The 20462-nt window shown below is 34.3% G+C and overlaps 9 protein-coding genes across 9 annotated transcripts; 6 read left to right on the forward strand and 3 right to left on the reverse strand.

The window, feature by feature from the left end:
* Positions 1-832: 832 nt before the first annotated feature.
* On the reverse strand, positions 833-2610 carry RO3G_00089 (uncharacterized protein; the record flags this gene model as incomplete). The annotated part of the gene is made up of 4 exons (XM_067654680.1): positions 833-1033; positions 1083-1275; positions 1339-2137; positions 2190-2610. The coding sequence occupies 4 exons, from the start codon at positions 2608-2610 to the stop codon at positions 833-835; spliced, it is 1614 nt and encodes a 537-aa protein (XP_067510781.1).
* A 1171-nt stretch (positions 2611-3781) lies between these two features.
* On the forward strand, positions 3782-4375 carry RO3G_00090 (uncharacterized protein; the record flags this gene model as incomplete). The annotated part of the gene is made up of 1 exon (XM_067654681.1): positions 3782-4375. One exon carries the CDS (start codon positions 3782-3784, stop codon positions 4373-4375), a length of 594 nt encoding a protein of 197 aa, XP_067510782.1.
* A 1262-nt stretch (positions 4376-5637) lies between these two features.
* On the forward strand, positions 5638-7386 carry RO3G_00091 (uncharacterized protein; the record flags this gene model as incomplete). The annotated part of the gene is made up of 3 exons (XM_067654682.1): positions 5638-6135; positions 6277-6324; positions 6394-7386. The coding sequence occupies 3 exons, from the start codon at positions 5638-5640 to the stop codon at positions 7384-7386; spliced, it is 1539 nt and encodes a 512-aa protein (XP_067510783.1).
* Positions 7387-9086: 1700 nt separating this feature from the next.
* RO3G_00092 (uncharacterized protein) lies at positions 9087-10506 on the forward strand (the record flags this gene model as incomplete). The annotated part of the gene is made up of 6 exons (XM_067654683.1): positions 9087-9191; positions 9241-9354; positions 9401-9444; positions 9498-9582; positions 9711-10246; positions 10308-10506. The coding sequence occupies 6 exons, from the start codon at positions 9087-9089 to the stop codon at positions 10504-10506; spliced, it is 1083 nt and encodes a 360-aa protein (XP_067510784.1).
* A 140-nt stretch (positions 10507-10646) lies between these two features.
* RO3G_00093 (uncharacterized protein) lies at positions 10647-11086 on the reverse strand (the record flags this gene model as incomplete). Its single annotated transcript, XM_067654684.1, has 2 exons — positions 10647-10666; positions 10759-11086. The coding sequence occupies 2 exons, from the start codon at positions 11084-11086 to the stop codon at positions 10647-10649; spliced, it is 348 nt and encodes a 115-aa protein (XP_067510785.1).
* A 2550-nt stretch (positions 11087-13636) lies between these two features.
* RO3G_00094 (uncharacterized protein) lies at positions 13637-13798 on the forward strand (the record flags this gene model as incomplete). The annotated part of the gene is made up of 1 exon (XM_067654685.1): positions 13637-13798. The coding sequence occupies one exon, from the start codon at positions 13637-13639 to the stop codon at positions 13796-13798; it is 162 nt and encodes a 53-aa protein (XP_067510786.1).
* Positions 13799-14201: 403 nt separating this feature from the next.
* RO3G_00095 (uncharacterized protein) lies at positions 14202-16376 on the reverse strand (the record flags this gene model as incomplete). The annotated part of the gene is made up of 9 exons (XM_067654686.1): positions 14202-14908; positions 14958-15077; positions 15141-15240; positions 15296-15415; positions 15480-15587; positions 15733-15924; positions 15979-16027; positions 16083-16231; positions 16284-16376. 9 exons carry the CDS (start codon positions 16374-16376, stop codon positions 14202-14204), a joined length of 1638 nt encoding a protein of 545 aa, XP_067510787.1.
* An 801-nt stretch (positions 16377-17177) lies between these two features.
* Positions 17178-17643, forward strand: RO3G_00096 (uncharacterized protein; the record flags this gene model as incomplete). Its single annotated transcript, XM_067654687.1, has 3 exons — positions 17178-17180; positions 17300-17353; positions 17542-17643. 3 exons carry the CDS (start codon positions 17178-17180, stop codon positions 17641-17643), a joined length of 159 nt encoding a protein of 52 aa, XP_067510788.1.
* A 2107-nt stretch (positions 17644-19750) lies between these two features.
* On the forward strand, positions 19751-20167 carry RO3G_00097 (uncharacterized protein; the record flags this gene model as incomplete). The annotated part of the gene is made up of 1 exon (XM_067654688.1): positions 19751-20167. The coding sequence occupies one exon, from the start codon at positions 19751-19753 to the stop codon at positions 20165-20167; it is 417 nt and encodes a 138-aa protein (XP_067510789.1).
* Positions 20168-20462: the final 295 nt, after the last annotated feature.

Here is a 20462-nt window from a genome sequence, read left to right on the forward strand (position 1 = left end):
ATGGACCACCAACTTAAGCAAAATTTTGGTCAAACCTTATTAGGCCTTTCTTTTTATTCCTCAACTTTAAAAATAGAACCTAATAATACTATTAAGAGAAAAAAAGGTAAGGAAAGAGGGTATGTCAAAAGAGCTACTTTGACTACGCAACTAAAAAAGATGCATTTCTTTGAATTTAAAAAGAAACCTTCAGTTTGATCTATCGCTAAAATTGAACAAGTTACTCAAGAACAATAATAATAATAATAATAAAAGACAACAAAGCACTTATGTACAGTTGATTTCAAATGTTCTACTCAAAGGCTCTTTTTTTCTTAATGATAGAAAACAAAGCATTAAAATATTTCGAAGTGATAAATTTTTTTTTTCTGATTGTCTGTGTTGTGTATTTGTATGAACCTTTATTGAATTCCAATAATTTTATGATTTACAGATTGTGCAATTTGAGAAATAAAACTACCGCGTCTCTTTTCTTTTCTACTTTTCCTTCGACCTCCCAAATGCTTTGTTAGTTTTGCGTCTCCCTTATTAAACATTTGAATCACACTGTTTTCTATTTCCTTTGCCATCTGTCGCTTGACCATACCAGTCAGAACCGGGTTGAACAGCTTATACAAGTTGCTTTGTAGAGATAGAAATTAAAATTAGACATCTGTTAGGAACATAGCTATCTTTCATCTTACTTGTGTTTGCTCTTCTTCACATTCACTTCGAGCTTACTGATATTACATACACAGCTTTCCACCTGGAATCTGTGCGAACGGTCTTCTGAATCACTTGTTAGTCGAACGGATAATGAGAGCCCATTTATCTATATGAAATGATTAACTGGCTATATTGATGGCTTGTTTTCATCGTTTACATTAACAGAAGCAATTCCGGAATCTTTTAAACCCAAGAATCCTGTTTGACGTTTGTAACAAAAACTAACGTCTTCCATAGATGTTTGTATACCACTTAGATGAATAAATAAACCCTGTACACTAGATGATCCTTGTTGAGCATTTGGGAAAAACTTTAGATAATCGTCGATCTAAATAAACCTTAAGAAACCTTTCTTTTCTACCTTGAATCTATTTTACCTTGAATTCGATCGTTTCAGGCATTAAAGTATCTCCTGGTAAGATCATGCTGTCAATTATGACTTCATACTGGTCGCTGTCATTAATAACTAACTGAGGCAAAGGAACATACTTGATTTGTTCAATCAGAGCAGGGAGTAGAGTCATTTTAAGATCATCAAGTAAATGGGGTTTCAAGATGACCTTGTCCTTCCTAAACCAATGCGTTTAGCGTTTTTTCTATTGATAAACGATATCATCGCATGACAATATTTACCACAAGTGCTGATGAAGAGAATAAAGTTTTTCAGAAATTTCCTTGGAGATTACATCGTTCTTAAAAGCTTGGAGGATAACCTGAGCCTCGTCGATCAAATCCATCATCTTTTGTCGATATTTCGCAATATTAGAAGAGCCTTGTAGCTCGTCAATGATTTGGGACCAAGATTGTTTGTCAAAGCTGCCTTGATATGATTGCTCAGAAAGAGCTCGGATTCGGTCATAGAGATCAGAAAGCTGAGGATCATTCTTGACGGCGCACGCGAGATCATTTAGTTTTTTCAAGAAAGGATCCAGTTTTATACCCTCAGTCCATCGTTCAAAAACCTCTTTTGCTTCTGACGCCGCCAATTCCTTATCTTGTCCAATCGCTGTAGAGTTAATGGTGCCCGCTGGATCAAATTGGATTGAATCATCAGCGGAAGTACCCAAGGCCAGACGGTTTGTCCATGTAATGAGTAATTTCAAAAGGGTCTTAAGAGGAGATTCATATTCATGATGCTTCTTCAGTGTGGCAAATATATTTCTTAAACAGTTCATTATATCCTCATGGACCTTGTTACCATGATATTTGCTTGGCTTTGCATCATGTGTTTCCTTTCCCTGATTACTAGAGCTTGCTCGAGTTGTACGTAAAGCGTCTTCACGAGCCAAAATATCAGACATATTTTCTTCAACTAGAATGATTTGGGCTGCTAATAAGATGTTGCTTAATAAATCCTTAAAGCATGTATCAAATAAGAAGAACTTTATAATTTTCAACACAGCAAAAATTCCTATGGTTAATTCATCGTTGTCTGCATATAAAAAATTAGTTGGTTTTGCTTATAGAAAAAAAACCTGCTTCACCTGCATCTAATAGCTCGGTTGCTCTTTTTGTATGATATATCATAGATTGAAATAACTCATCTGAATTCTTTAAAAAGAGAGCCCTTTGAAGTGCAATCAAAAGAGCCTGAATATCTTTCAGTACAAGTTGTCCATCTTCTGACATTGGTTGAGACTGTATCACACGACTATTCAAGAACTTGCTAATAGAAGCGTTTATTTGCTGATTGGATGGGAACCTTCCTTGTCGAATAGATGAAAGTCTTTCAGCCATGGATGCTCTCTCGATGGATGCTTCTGATTTTCGATGTTGTTCCGATCGACGTCTTTCAGATTGCTCTGATAATCTTCTGAATGTTGGTTGAATCTTGTCTTCGGTAAGAGGAACCCGTTGAGGGCAATTATAATAATTCGAATTTAATGTAAATAGGATTGTAGCCATTGTTGTCTAACAAGAAAAAAAAAAAGTGGGGTAAATGTCAAGCTTGTTTAAACTTTTTACGAACTCAGCAATACTGCAATATTAAGGTTTGCATAGTTTTTTTTTAGGCCAATAATGATTCAACAGTGTGCAAATTAACAAAAATTCACATAATTTATGCCTTGAATTAATATTATTCATGAGCTCTTTATAAACCTATCATTGTCGAGAATAATCAAATTTTTGTCATGAAAAATTAAATGATTTCTAACTAATTTAGCGTTTTATCGATTAACATATGAATAGCACAGGCTCCTCGTTCAGCCTTAACAGTAAGAGAACTATCTGTATTTTCGCTTAGACAAAGCACCTGATCAAAGAATCTCTTATAACGCCACTTCATTTTTTTTTGTGAAACTCAAAAGATTACACTTCTCAGTTTAAGTCTATGATATCATCTGCGAAAATCAAATTTGGATCTCGGATTATTCCCCTTAATGAAAAGCAAGAAAAGAACAAAGGATTATAGTCAGTTTATTATACTAGTGGCTTGTATAATGCGAATGCGCAGCTAATTATTTACAGGGAAAGAAATGCTATGAGTTTTTCGAGTAAACAAAAACACACATACACAAGTTTTGTATTTCATATTCCCCACCTTAGTAATATGAAGTTTAGCAAGAAGCATTTATGAACTTGCCTAAGATCGTTTTAGATATTTATGCCATTTAGAGGATAAACTTAAAGCTAATGAAAGACCTAAGACTGACATAAAATAAAGTTCTTAGAAATAAGGTAGTTTTTGGCCATTCCTTGTTTATAGCATATGGGGTAGGTGTAAATGTATACTTTCGTCGTATATGAGGAATGTTACAGTAAACAGTGTTTTAGGTAACATAATTTTATATATGAAAAAAAAAAGATCTCTTTTGCCAATAGTGAATTGTACTTAGTATAGAATATAACTTTTGGTGTTTTATTTCATTTTTTTCTTTCAAAAGTATGGATACTCGTTACACAAGCTGATCTTTTTTAAGGCAAAGCGGCAAAATGCGGCCATGCGCGGAACTGCGGTGGGGCTTTCCTGATTCCGGTTCAGCGCCCTCTAGCATGAATTTTATTTAAATTAGAAATAGAATAAAAATTATTCAACATTCTTCTTCTCTCTTTCAAAAAAAATAGATTATTTAGGATGATTCATCTTAAAGTCAAAAGCTCGCTACAAGAAATCCTCATTTTTGGAGGTGGTTTAGCTGGGCTTGTACTGGCGAATGCTTTAAAAAAACAGGACATCTCCTTCAGCGTTTATGAGCAAGATACAGGTCCTGAAGCTATTGAACATCTGAAGGAATATCTTTATGTGAACTTGGCTTACTTCAAGAAATATGTATCCTCTGAACGATTTGAAAATTTTGATAAAGAAATGGGCGTTAACGACGAGATCAGCATTGATAATAACACAGCGTTCAACAGTAAAGATGATCAAACTCCTGGTGGGGTTGGAAAGAAAGCAAATAAAACATATCGAATCAGCCGTAATCGATTTATAAAGTGGTTGCTACAAGACATAAAAAGTGATGTTCACTGGCATAAAAAATTAAATCACCCTGAAAAATCAAAAGGTCAAATAATGGTTTGCTTTACAGGTAGTCCTCAAGACACGGATGATTATTTGACAAGATCAGACAGAGATATCTTTCCTGTTGTCTGCAAGCCTCATGGTAGTCATATACAATCCGGTTCACTGACTTGTATTAACAGTGTGTCTGAAGGTAATATTTTCTAAAGCTCATTGTATTCTTCAATCAGTCATTCTAAAAGATATTTTTGACAGATTATGATTCTGTAGACATAGGTGATTTGGCAACTGAAATCTGTCAAATGCTTAATCATGCTGAACCTTTGTGTGGAGAAATGCGTGCCTGTGACTATGAATTGATACCTCATATCGATAGTGTTATTTATCAATCCTCAGATGCTAACATAAATGATTACTCAAAAAGAGATGAAAGTATTGGGTTGTGTGAATATACCAAAAACATAAATCTCCGAACCACTCGTGTAGATTCACTAATTAGTCTGTTTTCACATCTCTTGTATATTGACTTGTAGATTCTAATGTAACTTTATTTTCTTCACTGTTTATCTTATATCTATACCTTAGCAAAAAGGAACAGCTATAAGCTTTATACCCCCCTGTTTTAATAAATGTATTTGTCTATGCAACAATGAAACTATTTACTAGGTTTTTTTTTTTCACGTTCTTTATGACCAAAATGCCTACTAAACAAGGTCTCGGCTCGGTAATAAACTTGTCTCCGTATTCCTTTGCATAAACCTGATTAGGCTATTTATAATTTGTCAATAAACCCTTTAAGCTTTATTTTCTAATGAAGGGATCAATCATTATATTATGTCTGCATTACAGTAGAAGCCATGTTAACAACTAAACCCTGACATTTATGAAAGTTATTCCTTATAAAAGTACGTCTTGTAGACTTTAGAATGAAAGCCATTGAAGTCATTGAAAGGGGACAATAGTAAAAATGGGCTAATTCCTTTTTAGACTACAAAAAGGCCAAACCATAGTAAAATAATTTTACATGAATAGAACAAATTTTCTCTCAGTTCCCTGGCATGAGCTTTTATTATAAAATGAACCCGCAATGTTACACAGACTCACTGCCCAGGGAACCATTAGGTCAGGAACTTATAGCTATCAATTGTCCTGAAAAGGAAGTTTTACCTGCTGCAAATGGAATGGTTATTAAAAACAGGTTTTGTCATTGTTTGAATATGGTTGCAATATAATGGAAATGTTTACTAGAAAACAGAATCTTACTATTACTGAAAGATTTTATAGATATTGAAAAAATTTTAAGCGTCCTTTTTTAGTGGCCTTCAATGTAAAGTTATAGATTAAGGGGAGGAAGGGGAAACAATTGCATACGCAGATAAATAAAAAGGATCTTAATTATTTCTCCCTCACTTTTCTGATTTTGCTTTTTCTTCTTTTTTGTTTGTTATATTTGAATAGATAAAATTAATATGGAGATTGATATCATAACAGACGATTCTCTTAGTGAAGCAGATACCATACTAAATACACCCACGCTGATACGCCGTTGCTCATCCACAAAAGCATCATTATATCAAGTCATTGATGGACTAGAAAAGAGAGTACAGATATTAGAAAGCGAGATTCAGCAATACGTGAAACGAGAGATGGATTTAGAAAGTCAACTGATTATTTTAAAGCAAAAACAAGACAAGTCTATTTTTGTACAACTCAGTAAGCATATCGATCAATTCTTATCATCGCACGAAAAAGGAGTGAGCCAGTCAAAGGACATTTGGCAAAGCTTGACGGGTAGTGAACTGCCGAGTTTATTTGATGATCGAGACCAGCCAGTAGTCGACGATAATGAAGGTGAAGATGTGACCCCTATCTTCTTGTTTCGATTAAAATCGTTCATTTATGACCACAGCAATGATCCACATAGCGAAATTTGTCAAGAGATATTGGAGGGAATTCAGGCATGGGAGGTACAAAATTACAAAACGGCACTGAAAGAACATGAAAAGATGATGAGGGAACAAAGTAGAGTACAACGGCTGCTGGACGCGTTGCAGAAAAGTTTGATAAAAAACAAAATGCTGGAAACAGATATGTCATTCATTTTAAAGAAGCAAAAACAAGACAAAATGAGCCATGCTCATTGCCAAAGGAAACTGGTAAAATGTCGCAGCACATACGCGGCCCAAGTGAAAAGTTTGGAAGACATGCTATCAACCTGTAAAGAGGAAAGAGATGAATTTGAATTGACGGTGGAAATTGTGAGGAGAGAAATGGAAAACATGATGGAAGAAATAGAGGATACAAGACAGCAAAAATCACGTTTTAAAAACCAAGCAGCAAGGCTTAAAGCAGGTCTAGAAGCCATCCACAGAAGCCGCGAAAACGAAGAACAAGATGGAGAGATGGAAGCTGTTCGACTATTACTGAATGAGGCAGAGCGGCAAGCTACAGATTTAGATCGCGAATGTAAAAGGCAAGCCCTGGCTTTAACAAGCGTGAGAGAAGGATTAAAAGCTACCGAAGAAGCTAATCAGGTGTTAGTGAAGAATATGAGGCAAGAGATATCAAAGCTGCAGCTCTCAAATGAACAGCTTAAGAGAAAAATAGAATTACTAGAGCTTTCTGAATGTTCTGGTGTTGATGAGATAGATACGTATGCACTTCAGATGGCCCTCAAAGCAGCTAAATCAGATGGTGTAATTCAAAGGGCTAGAGTGTATCAATTAGAAAAGTATCATCACCAACAGCTGGCCGATTTGAATGATTGTATGACAGATTTACAAGATAAATTCAAGCAAGAGCTTTCAAAAAGAAATAAGCTGTGTATCCATCAAGAGTTTATGCAAACTGTAGAAAAAGAACAAGGAATGTGGAAACAGGCGCAATTAAAAGAATTCCAAAAAAAGCACGACATTAGCCTGGTAAATGTGTACAAAGAAATTAGAGAATTGTCATGGAAAATAGTGGATTTACAGGAAGAATTAGATCATATGAAAGAAAGACATAAAACGGAAATGAATATCGAAAGACAAAAGATTAGCGAAGAATACGAAAAGAGAATACAACAGTTATTATTGGAGCATAGGCTGAAGCAAGTGCAGATGCATAGCAATCTTGAAATCCTGTATCAAAAGAATATGACACTAAAAGAGGAATCACTTATACTATACGGAAAAAATGTAGCCCTAGTGGACAAGTTGGGAAAATTATCATTTTAGTATTGTATTCTCAAGCATTGGGCTATAATAAAAACAGCCGTGTTTAATACATAAAATTCAAATCTTCTTGCCTTGTTCAACATGATTTATTCTACTTATTAGGCAATGTGTAGTCTTCACTTTAACGGCAATACAAAAATGGATAAATAATTTGTAGACTAAAAAGCTTTTCGGTGTGTACCTGGAATCACTATTGAGGCTAAAGATAGAAAATCATTAATATAGAATGTTATATTAATTCGATGGTAGATCCAGCGAGAAAGCAAAGCGACATTCATTAAGTAGGCTTTTCCTTTACTCACATGGGGAAATAAATTCAATATGCATCACCGTTTATCATTGTTTAACGGCATGATCGGGGCTTAGAAAACGAGATACAAATTTGATGTCTTCTGTTATTCTGTTTTCGACTTTTTTTGTTTATCAAGATCTAATGAGAAGGTTACTTGTTGCATCTCTGACAGCAATTGGAGTTATATGCCAAAATGGTAAGCGATTACTTTAATAGATGCACCACTGCTTATTTACTCATTTATTGCAACATAGCGGCAGATTACAAAATAACCTCATTACCCGGAATCGATATTACAACTCTCGGGTTTTCACAATACGCTGGGTAAAGAAAAAAAAAAGCGCTCTAATGTTTATGTAGCCTCTAATATGTATATACAAAGGCATATTGAACTATCAAAAGAAACTAACTCCAATATATTCTTTTGGATGCTAGAACAAGAACAAAAGACAGATCCTGAAAATCTCGTACGTAGAACGACACATACAAAAGAAAAAGAAAAAAAAAAACTAATAATAGAGGGGAGAAATATAGATAATATGGTTGAATGGTGGACCTGGCTGCTCAAGGTGAAATAAAAATAAAAAATAAAAAATAGAATTGCTTAGCCCAATTTAGTATGGATGGCCTATTCTTGGAAAACGGTCCTTTTAGAGTAAAGAAAGATTTATCGTTGGAAATTAATGAGGGTGGATGGCAAAACTATGCAACTAATGTATATGGTAAGGGAGAAAAGAACTGGCTTTATCTTTCTTTGGCGGTAGCTTATGTGTACTCTTTACAGTGGATCAACCTGTCGGAACTGGTTTCAGTTTCGCAGACACAAGTAGTTATATGCATAATATGACACAGATCACAGATGAATTTGTTGAATTTGTGGACAAACTCTTTACGATATTTCCAAAATTACGTCAACAATCTTTATATATTGCTGGAGAAAGCTTTGCTGGATCATATATACCTTATTTTGCATCTCGTCTGCTGGATATAAACAAGGGGAAAAGGCAGTATAATATAAAAGGAATTGCTATTGGAAATGGCTGGATATCACCTAAACATCAGGTAACATTAAGAAAAAGAGTATATACAGTGAATTCTTGTTTAATCGAAAAATAAACAAGTATAGCGCTTATTATGATTTTAGCATGCAAAAAGGACTTATAGAAAAAGATCGCCAAGTAAGTAATATTTTAATTTTATAAACACTGAAATAAATTGCTACTCTAGGGCATTATGGATGGTCATTTTAAACAATGTCAGGAAGATATAGAAAAGGAAGAAACAATCCATGTCAGTTCCTGTGAAAGGGTATTAACAGACATAACAGACAGCAATACTCAAGAGTAAATATAAACAAGGAAAGAGGTAAAGAGAACTAACTTTTAAGCTTAGAAATAAGGAGGGCAAAATGGTTTGTATGAATGTTTATGATATTCGCATGAAGGATGAACCTTATCCTGAATGCGGATTATCTTGGCCATATGAGTTGTCAGATGTGACAAACTATTTGAGAGTAAGCAATAACAATCTCTTTTAAAAAACAACAAATAACCTCAATCTAGCTTAAAGAAGTAAAAAGAGCAATTCATGCAGAGAAGCAAGCTTTAGGTTGGAAAGAGTGTACTTCACTTGTATCTTCGGCTTTAAATGGGGATAAGAGTCCTCCTGCGGATCAAGTAAATACAATAATAATAATATAAACCTGTTGCTAACTTTGACTAGCTTTTGCCTGATATATTAGAAGAAATTCCTGTGTTGCTTTACAGGTAAGGAGTTGTTTAAAAATGGTATACAGAAGCTCTTACATTTATATTCTTAGTGGTGAATACGATTTAATATGTAATAGCTTGGGTATAGAATATTTAATTGGCAATATGACATGGAGTGGCTCTAAAGGATTTAAGGTAAATGCAATAGAATGAATATTAAACAAATGGTGGGTTATTTTACAATTAAAAAAAAAAAACAATAGAAAGGAACTATAAAAGAGACTTGGGAAATAGAGGGCAAAATAACAGGGTACTATACCCAGGATCGTAACCTGACCTATGTGATTATTAAAGATGGAAGTCATATGGTTCCATATGATAAACCCATCGAGTCTCTTGATATGATGAACCGATTTATGGGAGTTGGTCATAGCAAAGTCAAAGGAAAGCATAGTAAAGTAGGTGATTCTGAACAAGAGGATGAAATAGAACAAGGTAAAAAAACTCATGAAGATACGATCCAAGAAGATGAAAAATCACATGAGGATACAGACAAATCAAATGAAGAAGTGAATAGTGAACAAGAGTCGAACACTGAAAAATGGTCCATGTATTATAATTGGGGTACCGGTGTTCTGGCAATTATCTCACTTTTTGCTCTTTTGCTTTGTTGCTGTTGGTGCACCAGAAGAAGAAAACTGTCTCCTACCGAAGAATTTGGTGGCGCTCCAAGACAGGAACGCGAAGGAGTTCGAAAGCCAGGTATTGTAGCTTCTGTCATGAATTTGTTTAAACACAAGGCTATTCATGGAAAGAAGAAGAATTTACGCTTAGGAGACCAAGATGAAACAAACGAACTGTAAGTAACTGCTTTTTCATTTTGAAATGAGATGTGCGCATAACTAATATATTGTGCACAGTGACGAATTGGTAGTTGAAACTCCTACTATATTTGAAGCGGAAGATTCTGAAGAAGAATCACACTTCAATAGTCAACAGCATAAGCAGCCAACAGACGGTTTTACAATAGCTGATCACGATGATGATGAAGAAAGTGATTTCGAAGACTTTGCAGACTGGGAAGAAACACCTAACTCAAAGAGGAACAAATTTCACTAAGAAATTGCTTTCAAAGCATATTTATTCTTGTTTATACACAATTTCTTTAAATGCCTATTGTAGCTTTCTTCATCTTTGATATGATAACTTTCTTAAAGCTACCAAATCTTCTATTCTTTAATTCAATTGCATCAGGAAAATCAATAAAATGTTTTGTTGTCTTTATAGTCGTTGGGCATTCAATTGAAGCTTGTTTGTAAACATTTTCTTCATCAGATGATGGCAATGAAGCCGCTTGATGTAATTCAATACTTTTTATAGGAGATTTCGATAGGATAACAGAAGAAGTTGGGACTTCTTCATTTAATAAATGATCTGATTCTTCCAATTGAATATCACTAACCATAGATAAGGGCGAATCAGTGCTTGACAAATGGTATCTTTCCCTCATTTTTAATATGCTGTCTTCATAGCCAAATAGATTTGGACTTTGGCAGAAGTCTAATGTAGCATCTTGCCATGGTTCTACTTCTGGGATCTTTTTTGAAAGAGTGGCATATAATTTAGGAGTAGGTGAAGAAGATGGAAATATGATCGGAGAAGATCTGTTGAAACTGGATGGCTTGATCACTGTTGACATTTCAAATGAATTAAGAGAAAAGAAGAAAGAGACGATGATTATTTCTTATATATACATGTATGATCATATGAGTCCAGACTGAGTGTAAGTGTTACTATACCTTTTATTCAGTCCAGAAGATAAAAGAAAAGAGTATATTCATGTTTCACAGAATTGCTCCAGTCTGATCTATAAACAATAGAATTTCAAAATTCTTATTTTCTGTTTTATACACTTTTGTTTGTGCCTATTGTTTCAGGATACGCATAAGAATATAAATAAAAGTCATTAGTAGCATTAATGCATTTGCATACACTTGTAGTATTTATCTAATTTCAATTGAAAGAGGCTTTGAGCACTGCTTTTATTAAATTAGTTTCTTTCGTAAAGTTTAAATGTCTACCTGTTCAAGAAATTTGTATCTTAAGAGTTAATAAAGATTTAAAGTTGATAAAGTGAAGGGCTTTTAAGATAATGGTATGTTTTATAACTTGATTTTTTTAATGAAATATTCAAGTTTAGGTCTAGTACGTTGCTATAGATTAACATCAAAATCCCTATTCTCGCTTACTTGTAAGCCAAAACAGTAGTTTTGTACACAAATAGGTTGATTAAAAGCTAATATATAAAGATTTGGTTTAATTTAAATCTGTAACAAATATGGACGCATCAAAGTTTTTTTTCTACTATTGTATCACATGCTTAATGAGACAATAGCACAGATCCCGCTGGTACTTTGCTTACTTCATATAATATTTACTTCCTTAACCGGCTCTTTGTTAAAGCATAAATATTTTAATTTAATATTTAGACTCTGGGCTGCATGGATGAAGAGAAGATTTAGTTTTGTATCATGATCACGTACCTTTAATGTATCACTGAGGTATTGTATTCAGACATTTGTATATAAGCTATTCTTTATATAGGTACTTTGTATATCTGCATGATCTGATAGAAAATTATGGGGATTACAAAGATGCATAGTATGATCTTAGATACTCTCTTATAAAATGACAATTTACAATGGATAATAGCAGTATATGAATAAGTACGCGATTTGGCAAGATAAGCGCTAATATTAGATGACGACTGGTAATACATATTGATCCCATATTCTTTTGTTTAAAATCGCTTTCAAGCTATGTTGGTCTAATGCTATGAAACTATCGAATTCAAATAGTTTCTTATCGTTGGTGTTTGCTGTTTTTTAAAATTTGCTTTTAATTACTTCTTTCCAGAAGCCCTTCAATGATTTTACTAATTATGACTGACATTTATAACTTATGGTCAAGGAATGCTAAGTTGCTTGACAAGCTTGCCTGATGAACTGTTCAATATATACAATTGATGTTTGATGATCTCGTAGTTGAGCAACAGTTGTTGTATGATTGTACAATATATATTTGTAGTCACTTCAAATTTCTTTATGTATTGCTTTGAGCTCTTGTTGTTTAGTCTATTGAATCTCCAAGTGGTTCGTTTGTTTATGAGATTTCCAACAGATTGAAGGGTAAAGTGATCAGTTTGTGATTAAAATCCAAATACAGGCTGATTCTTATTATCAAGTAATGGGTTTCAATTCATTGCTGTTCAAAAAAGTAGTCTATTATGCTGCTGTCCTGACATGTCATATAAGTAAGTTGACCATAGAATAGCCTTGAATTCCACAAAATTAGATTGTTTCGTTGAATCCAGTTTTGCATCTAGTTAATTAAGGTTTGAGCTTTGATCTCTAGTATGAACTCCCATTCTTGCATTGAAGTTACTGCATATGATGGTTTGGCTAGTATATATAATAGCTGTTGTGAACTAGACGAATCCGTGTCATTAAAACTGCCCTCAAAGTATTTAGTAAAAATAAAGAGGCCGCAAGTCTCTTTTTATATTTGCTTTGGGGTTTGAAGCACCGTTTTATGCTTGGCTTGGAAAAATCTTGAATCAAAATATTGGCAGGTGGTTTGGATGAAGTATTCGAAATACTGAAGCCATCACTACACGACACACTTTCAATTGTTGAATGGAGTATTGATGATGAGAAATAAAAAACAGTAAGAGTAGTTCTGGCTCATAGATCAAAGGGTTGAGTTTCGATTCCTAAGAAATACACTACTTTATCTATATTGGCCATACAAGGTTATAAACATGAGAAGTTCTCCTTCCGATTTGATAGTTTGTGAAAAAAAAAAAGTCTGCCTCTAAGCCCATCTTATATTGCCTTTGCTGAATAGATTTTAGGTGACTAATATTCAGTGTTCCTTTAGCCTCATCACAACTGGAGATTGATTGGTCATTTATAGCAATAGGATACCAATACTCTGTTGTCCTTAAGGATGTCATCAACCCTGCTTCCCATACTTTTTATTCTTAGAAATATTGTAGGATTCTCGAGGTTAGTTCATAAGATGGGTGGAAATGCAGCCCTTTCTTGGGCCAATGCTGCGAAAATGCATCGGCTGCTGCAGCTTTTGGATCCAGTAACCAAGGTTGGATTAGGAACATGAACGAATTTTGTATTAAGCTTTTAGTAGCTTGGGTGGACTCTCTCAATTACTTATTCTATCGATCGAGATAATGAATTATTTCGCTTCCTATCTTCCCCTCATCGCTGGTGGCAAGGCCGCTACTATTGCTGATGATATCAAGTTACTTATTGCTTCCATCGGTATTGAAGTCGAAGAAGAGCGTTTAACCTCCTTAATCTCTTCCCTCAAGGTAAGAATGTGGATGAAGTAAAAAGACAATAAGATACATTTTAATTTATGCTTACAACAAGCAATTTACTGTTAACAAAATAGCTTATTGATGAAGGTAAGGAAAAGATAGTTTCTGCTCCTACTGGTGGTATTGTCGCTGCTGCTAGTGCTAATGTCTCCGCTGTCTCCGCTGTCGATTCTGCTGCTAAAGCCAAAGAAGAAAAGAAAAAATCTGATGATATATGTTTATATTATGACAGCAACAAAAATATCAGCTAATTGTCATCATTTGTATAGGAAATGGGTATCGGTATTTTCGGTTAAACAAAGCAAAAGAGTAGCAAATAGAAGTATTTTTACAGTACACTTTATTTTCAAAATTGTCAATCAATTCTACTTGATCTTTATTTTTTTCTTACGGGTGCGTAATTGAGAGACTTTGTTTAGGACTTTGTAAGCCCAATATCCTTCTCAATCAATTGTGCAGCAATGGGATGATAGAATGATTTGTTTTTCAAGTAAGTATCAACAGCCAACTGTGCTCCGTTCTTGGCCTGATGCAAAAGTCGATAAAGAGGACGAACAAACTTCATCCGACCTTGTTCTGTGACGAATTTGACAACTTCAGAATAAATAGGTTCATAATCTGCCATCAAACAGACTTGTTGCCAACGAAGGCGCAAGTCGGCATTGCGATTTGGGGTAAGGCGATAAACATCATCCATCTTGCTTATAAGATGGTGGGGTAGAGGTTTGCAGTCTGTTAAACGCTCCAAGAACACAATTTTTTGACTAGCAGAAAAGTTTTCCACATCTTTTGATGTGAATTGACTTAAATCTTGTTGATCACGAGCCTTATCCCAACGGATAGCAAGATTAATACAGGCGTTAGCAAGCGTTCTATCAAATTCATTGTCCACCGGAGGCATACCAGGTTTATTAATCCATGTATCAAAGTCAATGGTATTAAGCTTTTCAATCATCGAAGAACCGTGAACTTTGCCCATAAAATGGAATAGAAAGTCTTTCCAGTCTTCAGTTGAAATAGAAGTTGATGCAAAATTTTCTACATAGGCTTTCATAAAGGGCTCAAAGATAGAGGGTCCACCTACTACCTTTTCAATATGGTATAAAAAGTTGAATCCTTTTTCTGAAAAACAAAATGTGAGCCCAAAGCGTATTCGTACTACGAAACTTACCATAGGGAACTTCAGAGAAAAAGTCATCAGGATCAGCGCCTCCGCTAAGATCAGGATTTAGTACAGTTTTTGGAGAATTGCTACCATATAAGTCAACATCTTCCTGTAGTGATTTAAGGCCTTTTTGAAAGAAAAATATACTAAATCATTTGGCTTTGTTTACATGAAGTAAAAAGAACTTACCGCTCAGAGCTTCAAATTGTCTAGTAGCCTCTCCGTAAAGATGGCCAAGGATTTTACGTTCAACGAATACAGTCCAGCCTTCATTCAGCCAATAGTGTTTCTAATATAATAGATCAATAATCTTTCCTATGTTTTATATTCTCCCAATGCTTTACCCAAGAATTAGTCGTAACTAAGTTGCCCATCCAGCTGTGAGCAATTTCATGAGCAATTACATTTACGGCGCTCTTGTCTCCAGCCAGTAAAGTAGGTGTAACAAAGGTAAGACATGGGTTCTGTACATTAATATGCAAGTATAAGAGATTCAATGTTCTTCTTTCCAGTTCTTTTTAAATTTACCTCCATGCCACCATAAGGAAAGGAAGGTGGTAAAACCAATAAATCATAACGGCCCCATTCATAAGGTGTTAGCAATGCTTCACCTGCAGCAATGAATGATTCAGTGTCCTATGTTTTGAAGCTTATAAGTCTTTTCTGTTTTCTATTTAAATAAATACACTACAGAAAATTCCCAAGCAGCCTTTTCTATCATTTCAGGTTCGCACCAGACTGTACTACGAGGACCAATTTCACGACCAACCAAGTTACCTACAGCAATAGCAATCAAATAGGAAGGGATTGTCGTGCGCTGCTCAAAATGATATGTAGTTAAACCTTGACTAGCCTCCTCATTACCGATTTGGAGAGCAGACATGACAACAGGGAGAGGGGAAGTGACAGAAGCTGAGTAGGTTACTTTGACGGATGGTGAATCCTGGCAAGGAATCATAGCACGTCCGTGAATCTATTTATATATGTTTAGCCAAAATGTATAGTTTACATATGAAGTTTATCTTACAGGCTCACTTTGTGAAAATAAGTATGGATATTTTTTACCGAGTGTTTGTCTAAAACAAAAAAATTTGAGTGATTGTGCCAAAAGATTATTTTTCAAGCACTTACTCGGGATGTAAAAACTGTACAGCCGTACATTTTTCAGTGGTAGCATAATCTACTTTAATATGAAACTTTTCACCCGATTTGGTAATAGTCTTAGGTAAATGAATAGTCAAAGCAGAACCTAGACCTGCATATGCTTCGGCAACGCTGAACTACATCCAAGAAAAAATAATGAATTTCAAGCAAACACGGCATAAAGTATACCTTCAAGCTTTGTTCTTCCATGCTCACGGACTTAACGTCAAGATAACGTGTATCCAAAGTAATCTTATCAACTTCATTAACCAAAGTAACCATACTTAACACGACATTTCCATAAATAATTTGTTGTTTAAAGTCAACATTCCAATTTAAATGAATATGTGTTGTTTTGACTTGATCAATGTTGGCTTGGGTACTTATGTCGATTGCGGTTCTAGGTATACACATTATGAAAATATGAATAAAAAAATAACATTTTTTTAATAGTCGCTTTATCTTTATATAATTTAGTTGCCGCTTAGGCTAAGATACTTGATTTATGAGAAAATGCGTACAGTACCCTCACCCCCTTCCTTCCAGTGTATAGAAATCTCATTATCTCTCAGAAACGCTGTCCCATACCTAGCTATATATACACATACTACTTATGAATATTATAATAAAGAAGAAGATGACAATCAATGTATTAAATCAGCAAGAAAATTTCACATTAAAATTATAAGCTATTTTTTGTGGTTTTGTGAATTCTAGTGTATTAAATATTTAGTGGCAAAGAAAAGTAGGTGGAGGCCAAAAAGCTATTGATAGATGTGCTAATTCAAAAACATCACTAGCATAAAATCCATTTTCAAACAATGGATCACCTTTAATGTTTCCATATTGTGTGTCAAGACTTAGTTTGATTGAAAGTTATATAGAAACTCATTCACTAGACTTTCAAATATTAACTTTTTTATTTAATCTTATTAACTGCAAGTACCTCAAAGGTTACCAAGCAGGAAACGGTGGGGCCCAAATGATGTGCTCTTGGTAATGTCACCAGTTTGTTTACTAAAATGCTATGTTTTCCTCTTAATGTGGTCGTGAAAATATCAGTAGTATAACGACTCAAATGAAATGGTAACAATACAAAAATATAAGAGTGTGGGTTTCAAAATCGATATACACTTCGTGCAAGTTAGGCAAAGCGATAAATATAATGTCAAAGGAAAACAGGAATCATACATTGATTATCATAGCAAGCGAAGTTGGTAACTCTTGTTAACAAAGAGATAGGCACTCGGCGAGAGCTCGTAATACGATTAAAGTGACTTTTATTTATATAAATAAAATAATTAAAACCCATGTGAGCACATAATCACTTTTGTGATTGAATTGCCTGGGCTAGATCGAAAAAATGTGTAGAGAGCTAAAAACCTTTTTGATAGGCAAAAAGGAAAAAAGACAGAGAAGGGAAGAGGAGAAAGGAAAAGTATGATAGGATACTAGGTTAGGTCTTGCTGAGCCAGTTCACCAACTTGTTTCCAAGAGAGGGGGTTTCCGAAGGGATCTTGCCATGATGGAGGTAGTCGAGTTCGAATAGAATTTGGCAGATAGTAGGCCAGCGGACAGTCCAGGCTGAGTGAGTTGATGAGGGATGTTTGAGAGCACCGAGAGCTCGTAATACACTTTATTCCAAAATTATTGGTATACTTTTGAGAAAAAATTCGTGTAAATAAAATAGAAAAAAATGATGCATAAGTAAAAAGAAATTTAGCGTAGAAGCAGGAAAAACTTTTGAGCAAAAGTACAAGAAAAATTTGATGCAAAAGATGGAATAAGAATAACAGTGATAATGAGTAGGAAATAGATAATATATCAATAACATAAAACCTACCAATAACTCGAAATCTACATTCAACGATAAAAGGTGTGACATCTGAATGTCAATAAACAAAGTACCAAATTATTTAAGTTCAAGCATCTAGGGTAACACAGCGATAACTGTGTTGGAAATTACAGGGTTCTAGATAAAACTCATAGTTCTTCATTTTCTTCAGATCTTTTTCTTCTTCTAGTTGTGCCTCTTCTTTCAGCTCCAGCACGTCGAAACATATCTGGTATTTCACCATTCAAATGAAGGTTACGAATAATTCGAATCATGTTTAGATATGCTGTTAAATCCCGATTCCATAAACGTTCACGAAGCCCTTCAGCACCTGAAATGTTTTGCACAGTCACTTTGCAATTTTGATTTGTACATCTAAGAGACAAAAAAATGAAAAAAGACGTCAGCAAACAATTTTGATAATCATTGATCAGAGTATTTGATTAGACATTGAAAGGACTCAACAGAAATACATGTTAATAGATGGTCAAGGTATAGAATATCTAAACAAGCATTCAAGTCATCAGCCTCGACCTAAAATTCAAATAGTAAAAAGTCACTATTATTCTGCATCAAGTCAAAGAAATGAAGATGCAGCTTCTCAAACTAGAAATAATAAACATGTACAAAGAATAAGTATCTTTCTTTTATTAAAAAGGTCCTATTATTTGTAATTTATTTTGGTTATCAATTCTCTCAAAGGATTAAAATAGCATTGCTTTTTCTTTGTTATGGAATATATTAAAACAAAGCTAATGGCTAAACATAATTATGAATGTATCAATAAATAATAAAACTAAATAAACACGAGGCGCTCTGTGGCATGATAGAAAAATGAGAGGGGTTACTTTCCTTTTGCATATTTACCCAAGACAAAGATCAAAACAACAACTATTTGAATGCTATTTCTCCTTATGTTGTAATAAACAAAGTGAAAAAGACCAAGAGCAACTATTCTTTCGAAGAAGAGAAAAACAGCAGGCGGTGCTCAAACTTTTGAAATGCCAAGACGGGAAATGTTACTGAGAATTACAATTTTATTGCAATGCTGTTGATAAATTTGTATCAGCAAGAGTAATTGAAGAGCAGGTACATTATTATGGACAATGCTCCTATTCACAAGAGTACTGATATCAGAAAATAGATACTTAGCCGCTAGATCGAGGATTGCGTGAACAATAAGCCAATATAGTGTTTTGAAGATGTACGAATAATTTGTATTTTTTTATAAATGGTCAAGCTGTAATATCTACAAACAACATAGGGATACTGTTATTTCTTGATGTCTTTTATGTAAATACATGTGTTCATTGACAAAATAATAAACTTCAATTTTACATGAATTTTCCTCACAAAAATACTGGGTTAATAAAAATTTGCTATTTGTACAGTATATAGTTGTAACTCAACTAAAACATCAATAGTTCTTGAATGTGTAATGACAAAGGGAAAAAAAAAGTAGCTAAATTGTTGCAAAATAAAAATGCTCTTGGACAACCAATCACAATTTCAAACGCTATACATTTTGGGAAATCCTTTGCATGGGCTATCATTTACGTAAACTCAAGGTTTACAGCAGAATATGAAAGAATTAGGCTTATAATTTTTTAAAATAAATATTGTGTGCTTATACTTTATCATACAAATTATGCAGTTTTCATGACTCTGCTTTTTCTTTCTTTTCAAGTAACTGTAGTCTGCTTAGAGTTACTGCGGCAATTAATGACGAAAGCCGGAGATTGCATTCATTATCTTCAAAGCGGTACTTGCAAAAAAAAAAAAAATTCTAAAAACATTTTTTTTTTGTTGCTTTGACACCAATATGCTTTTGACAGATATTAATAATGAAGTGCTCACTTGCATTGCAGGCCATTTGTCGCTCAAAGACTTAAGGGTGTTTTCTCAAGTGTGCCATAAATTGGCCATTGTTGCTCACAGTGACGCTGTATGGAAAGAGCAGCTTTACAATACTTTTGGCGTGACTTACAAATTGCCCGAAGAAAGTTGGAAAGATATGTATGAACGCAAATCAGAAGATCCGAACGATTGCAAAATATGTCCTCATGTTGGCCATGTTGATGGAAATATATTGAAACCTTATGCTGCAAAGTATCAACAAGTACTCAATTGGCTTCCTAAAAATTTGAACTGTGCAACTTGTGGAACGAACTGCAAAGACACAGGGCTGTGTCTCTATATCTGGAAAGGCAATGTTAGAAATCGTATGTATACTTGCTAGAGATGTGCACAAGATTATTGAATTTTGGTTGATTGTTAGGTTGCAAAGATTGTGCATACACTTTTCACAAATCTGTCGAAGGACAGGGTATTCTGATTCGAATGAATGTTTTACAATTATATTGCTTTGTTTGTAACAGATTAGTAAGAAAAAGAGTGCTTTTTTTTCTTGGAGTCATCATTGACCTTATTTACAATTCCAATAGCTTGGCGAAATGCGAGGAGATAAAAGCGAGGCACATTATGTTGATCTATTATTACAGACGTTGACCTATGATAGTGTGCAAGGCAAACAG

Source organism: Rhizopus delemar, genomic scaffold, assembly GCF_000149305.1.
Source record: "Rhizopus delemar RA 99-880 supercont3.1 genomic scaffold, whole genome shotgun sequence".
In the NCBI taxonomy this organism is placed as follows: domain Eukaryota; kingdom Fungi; phylum Mucoromycota; class Mucoromycetes; order Mucorales; family Rhizopodaceae; genus Rhizopus; species Rhizopus delemar.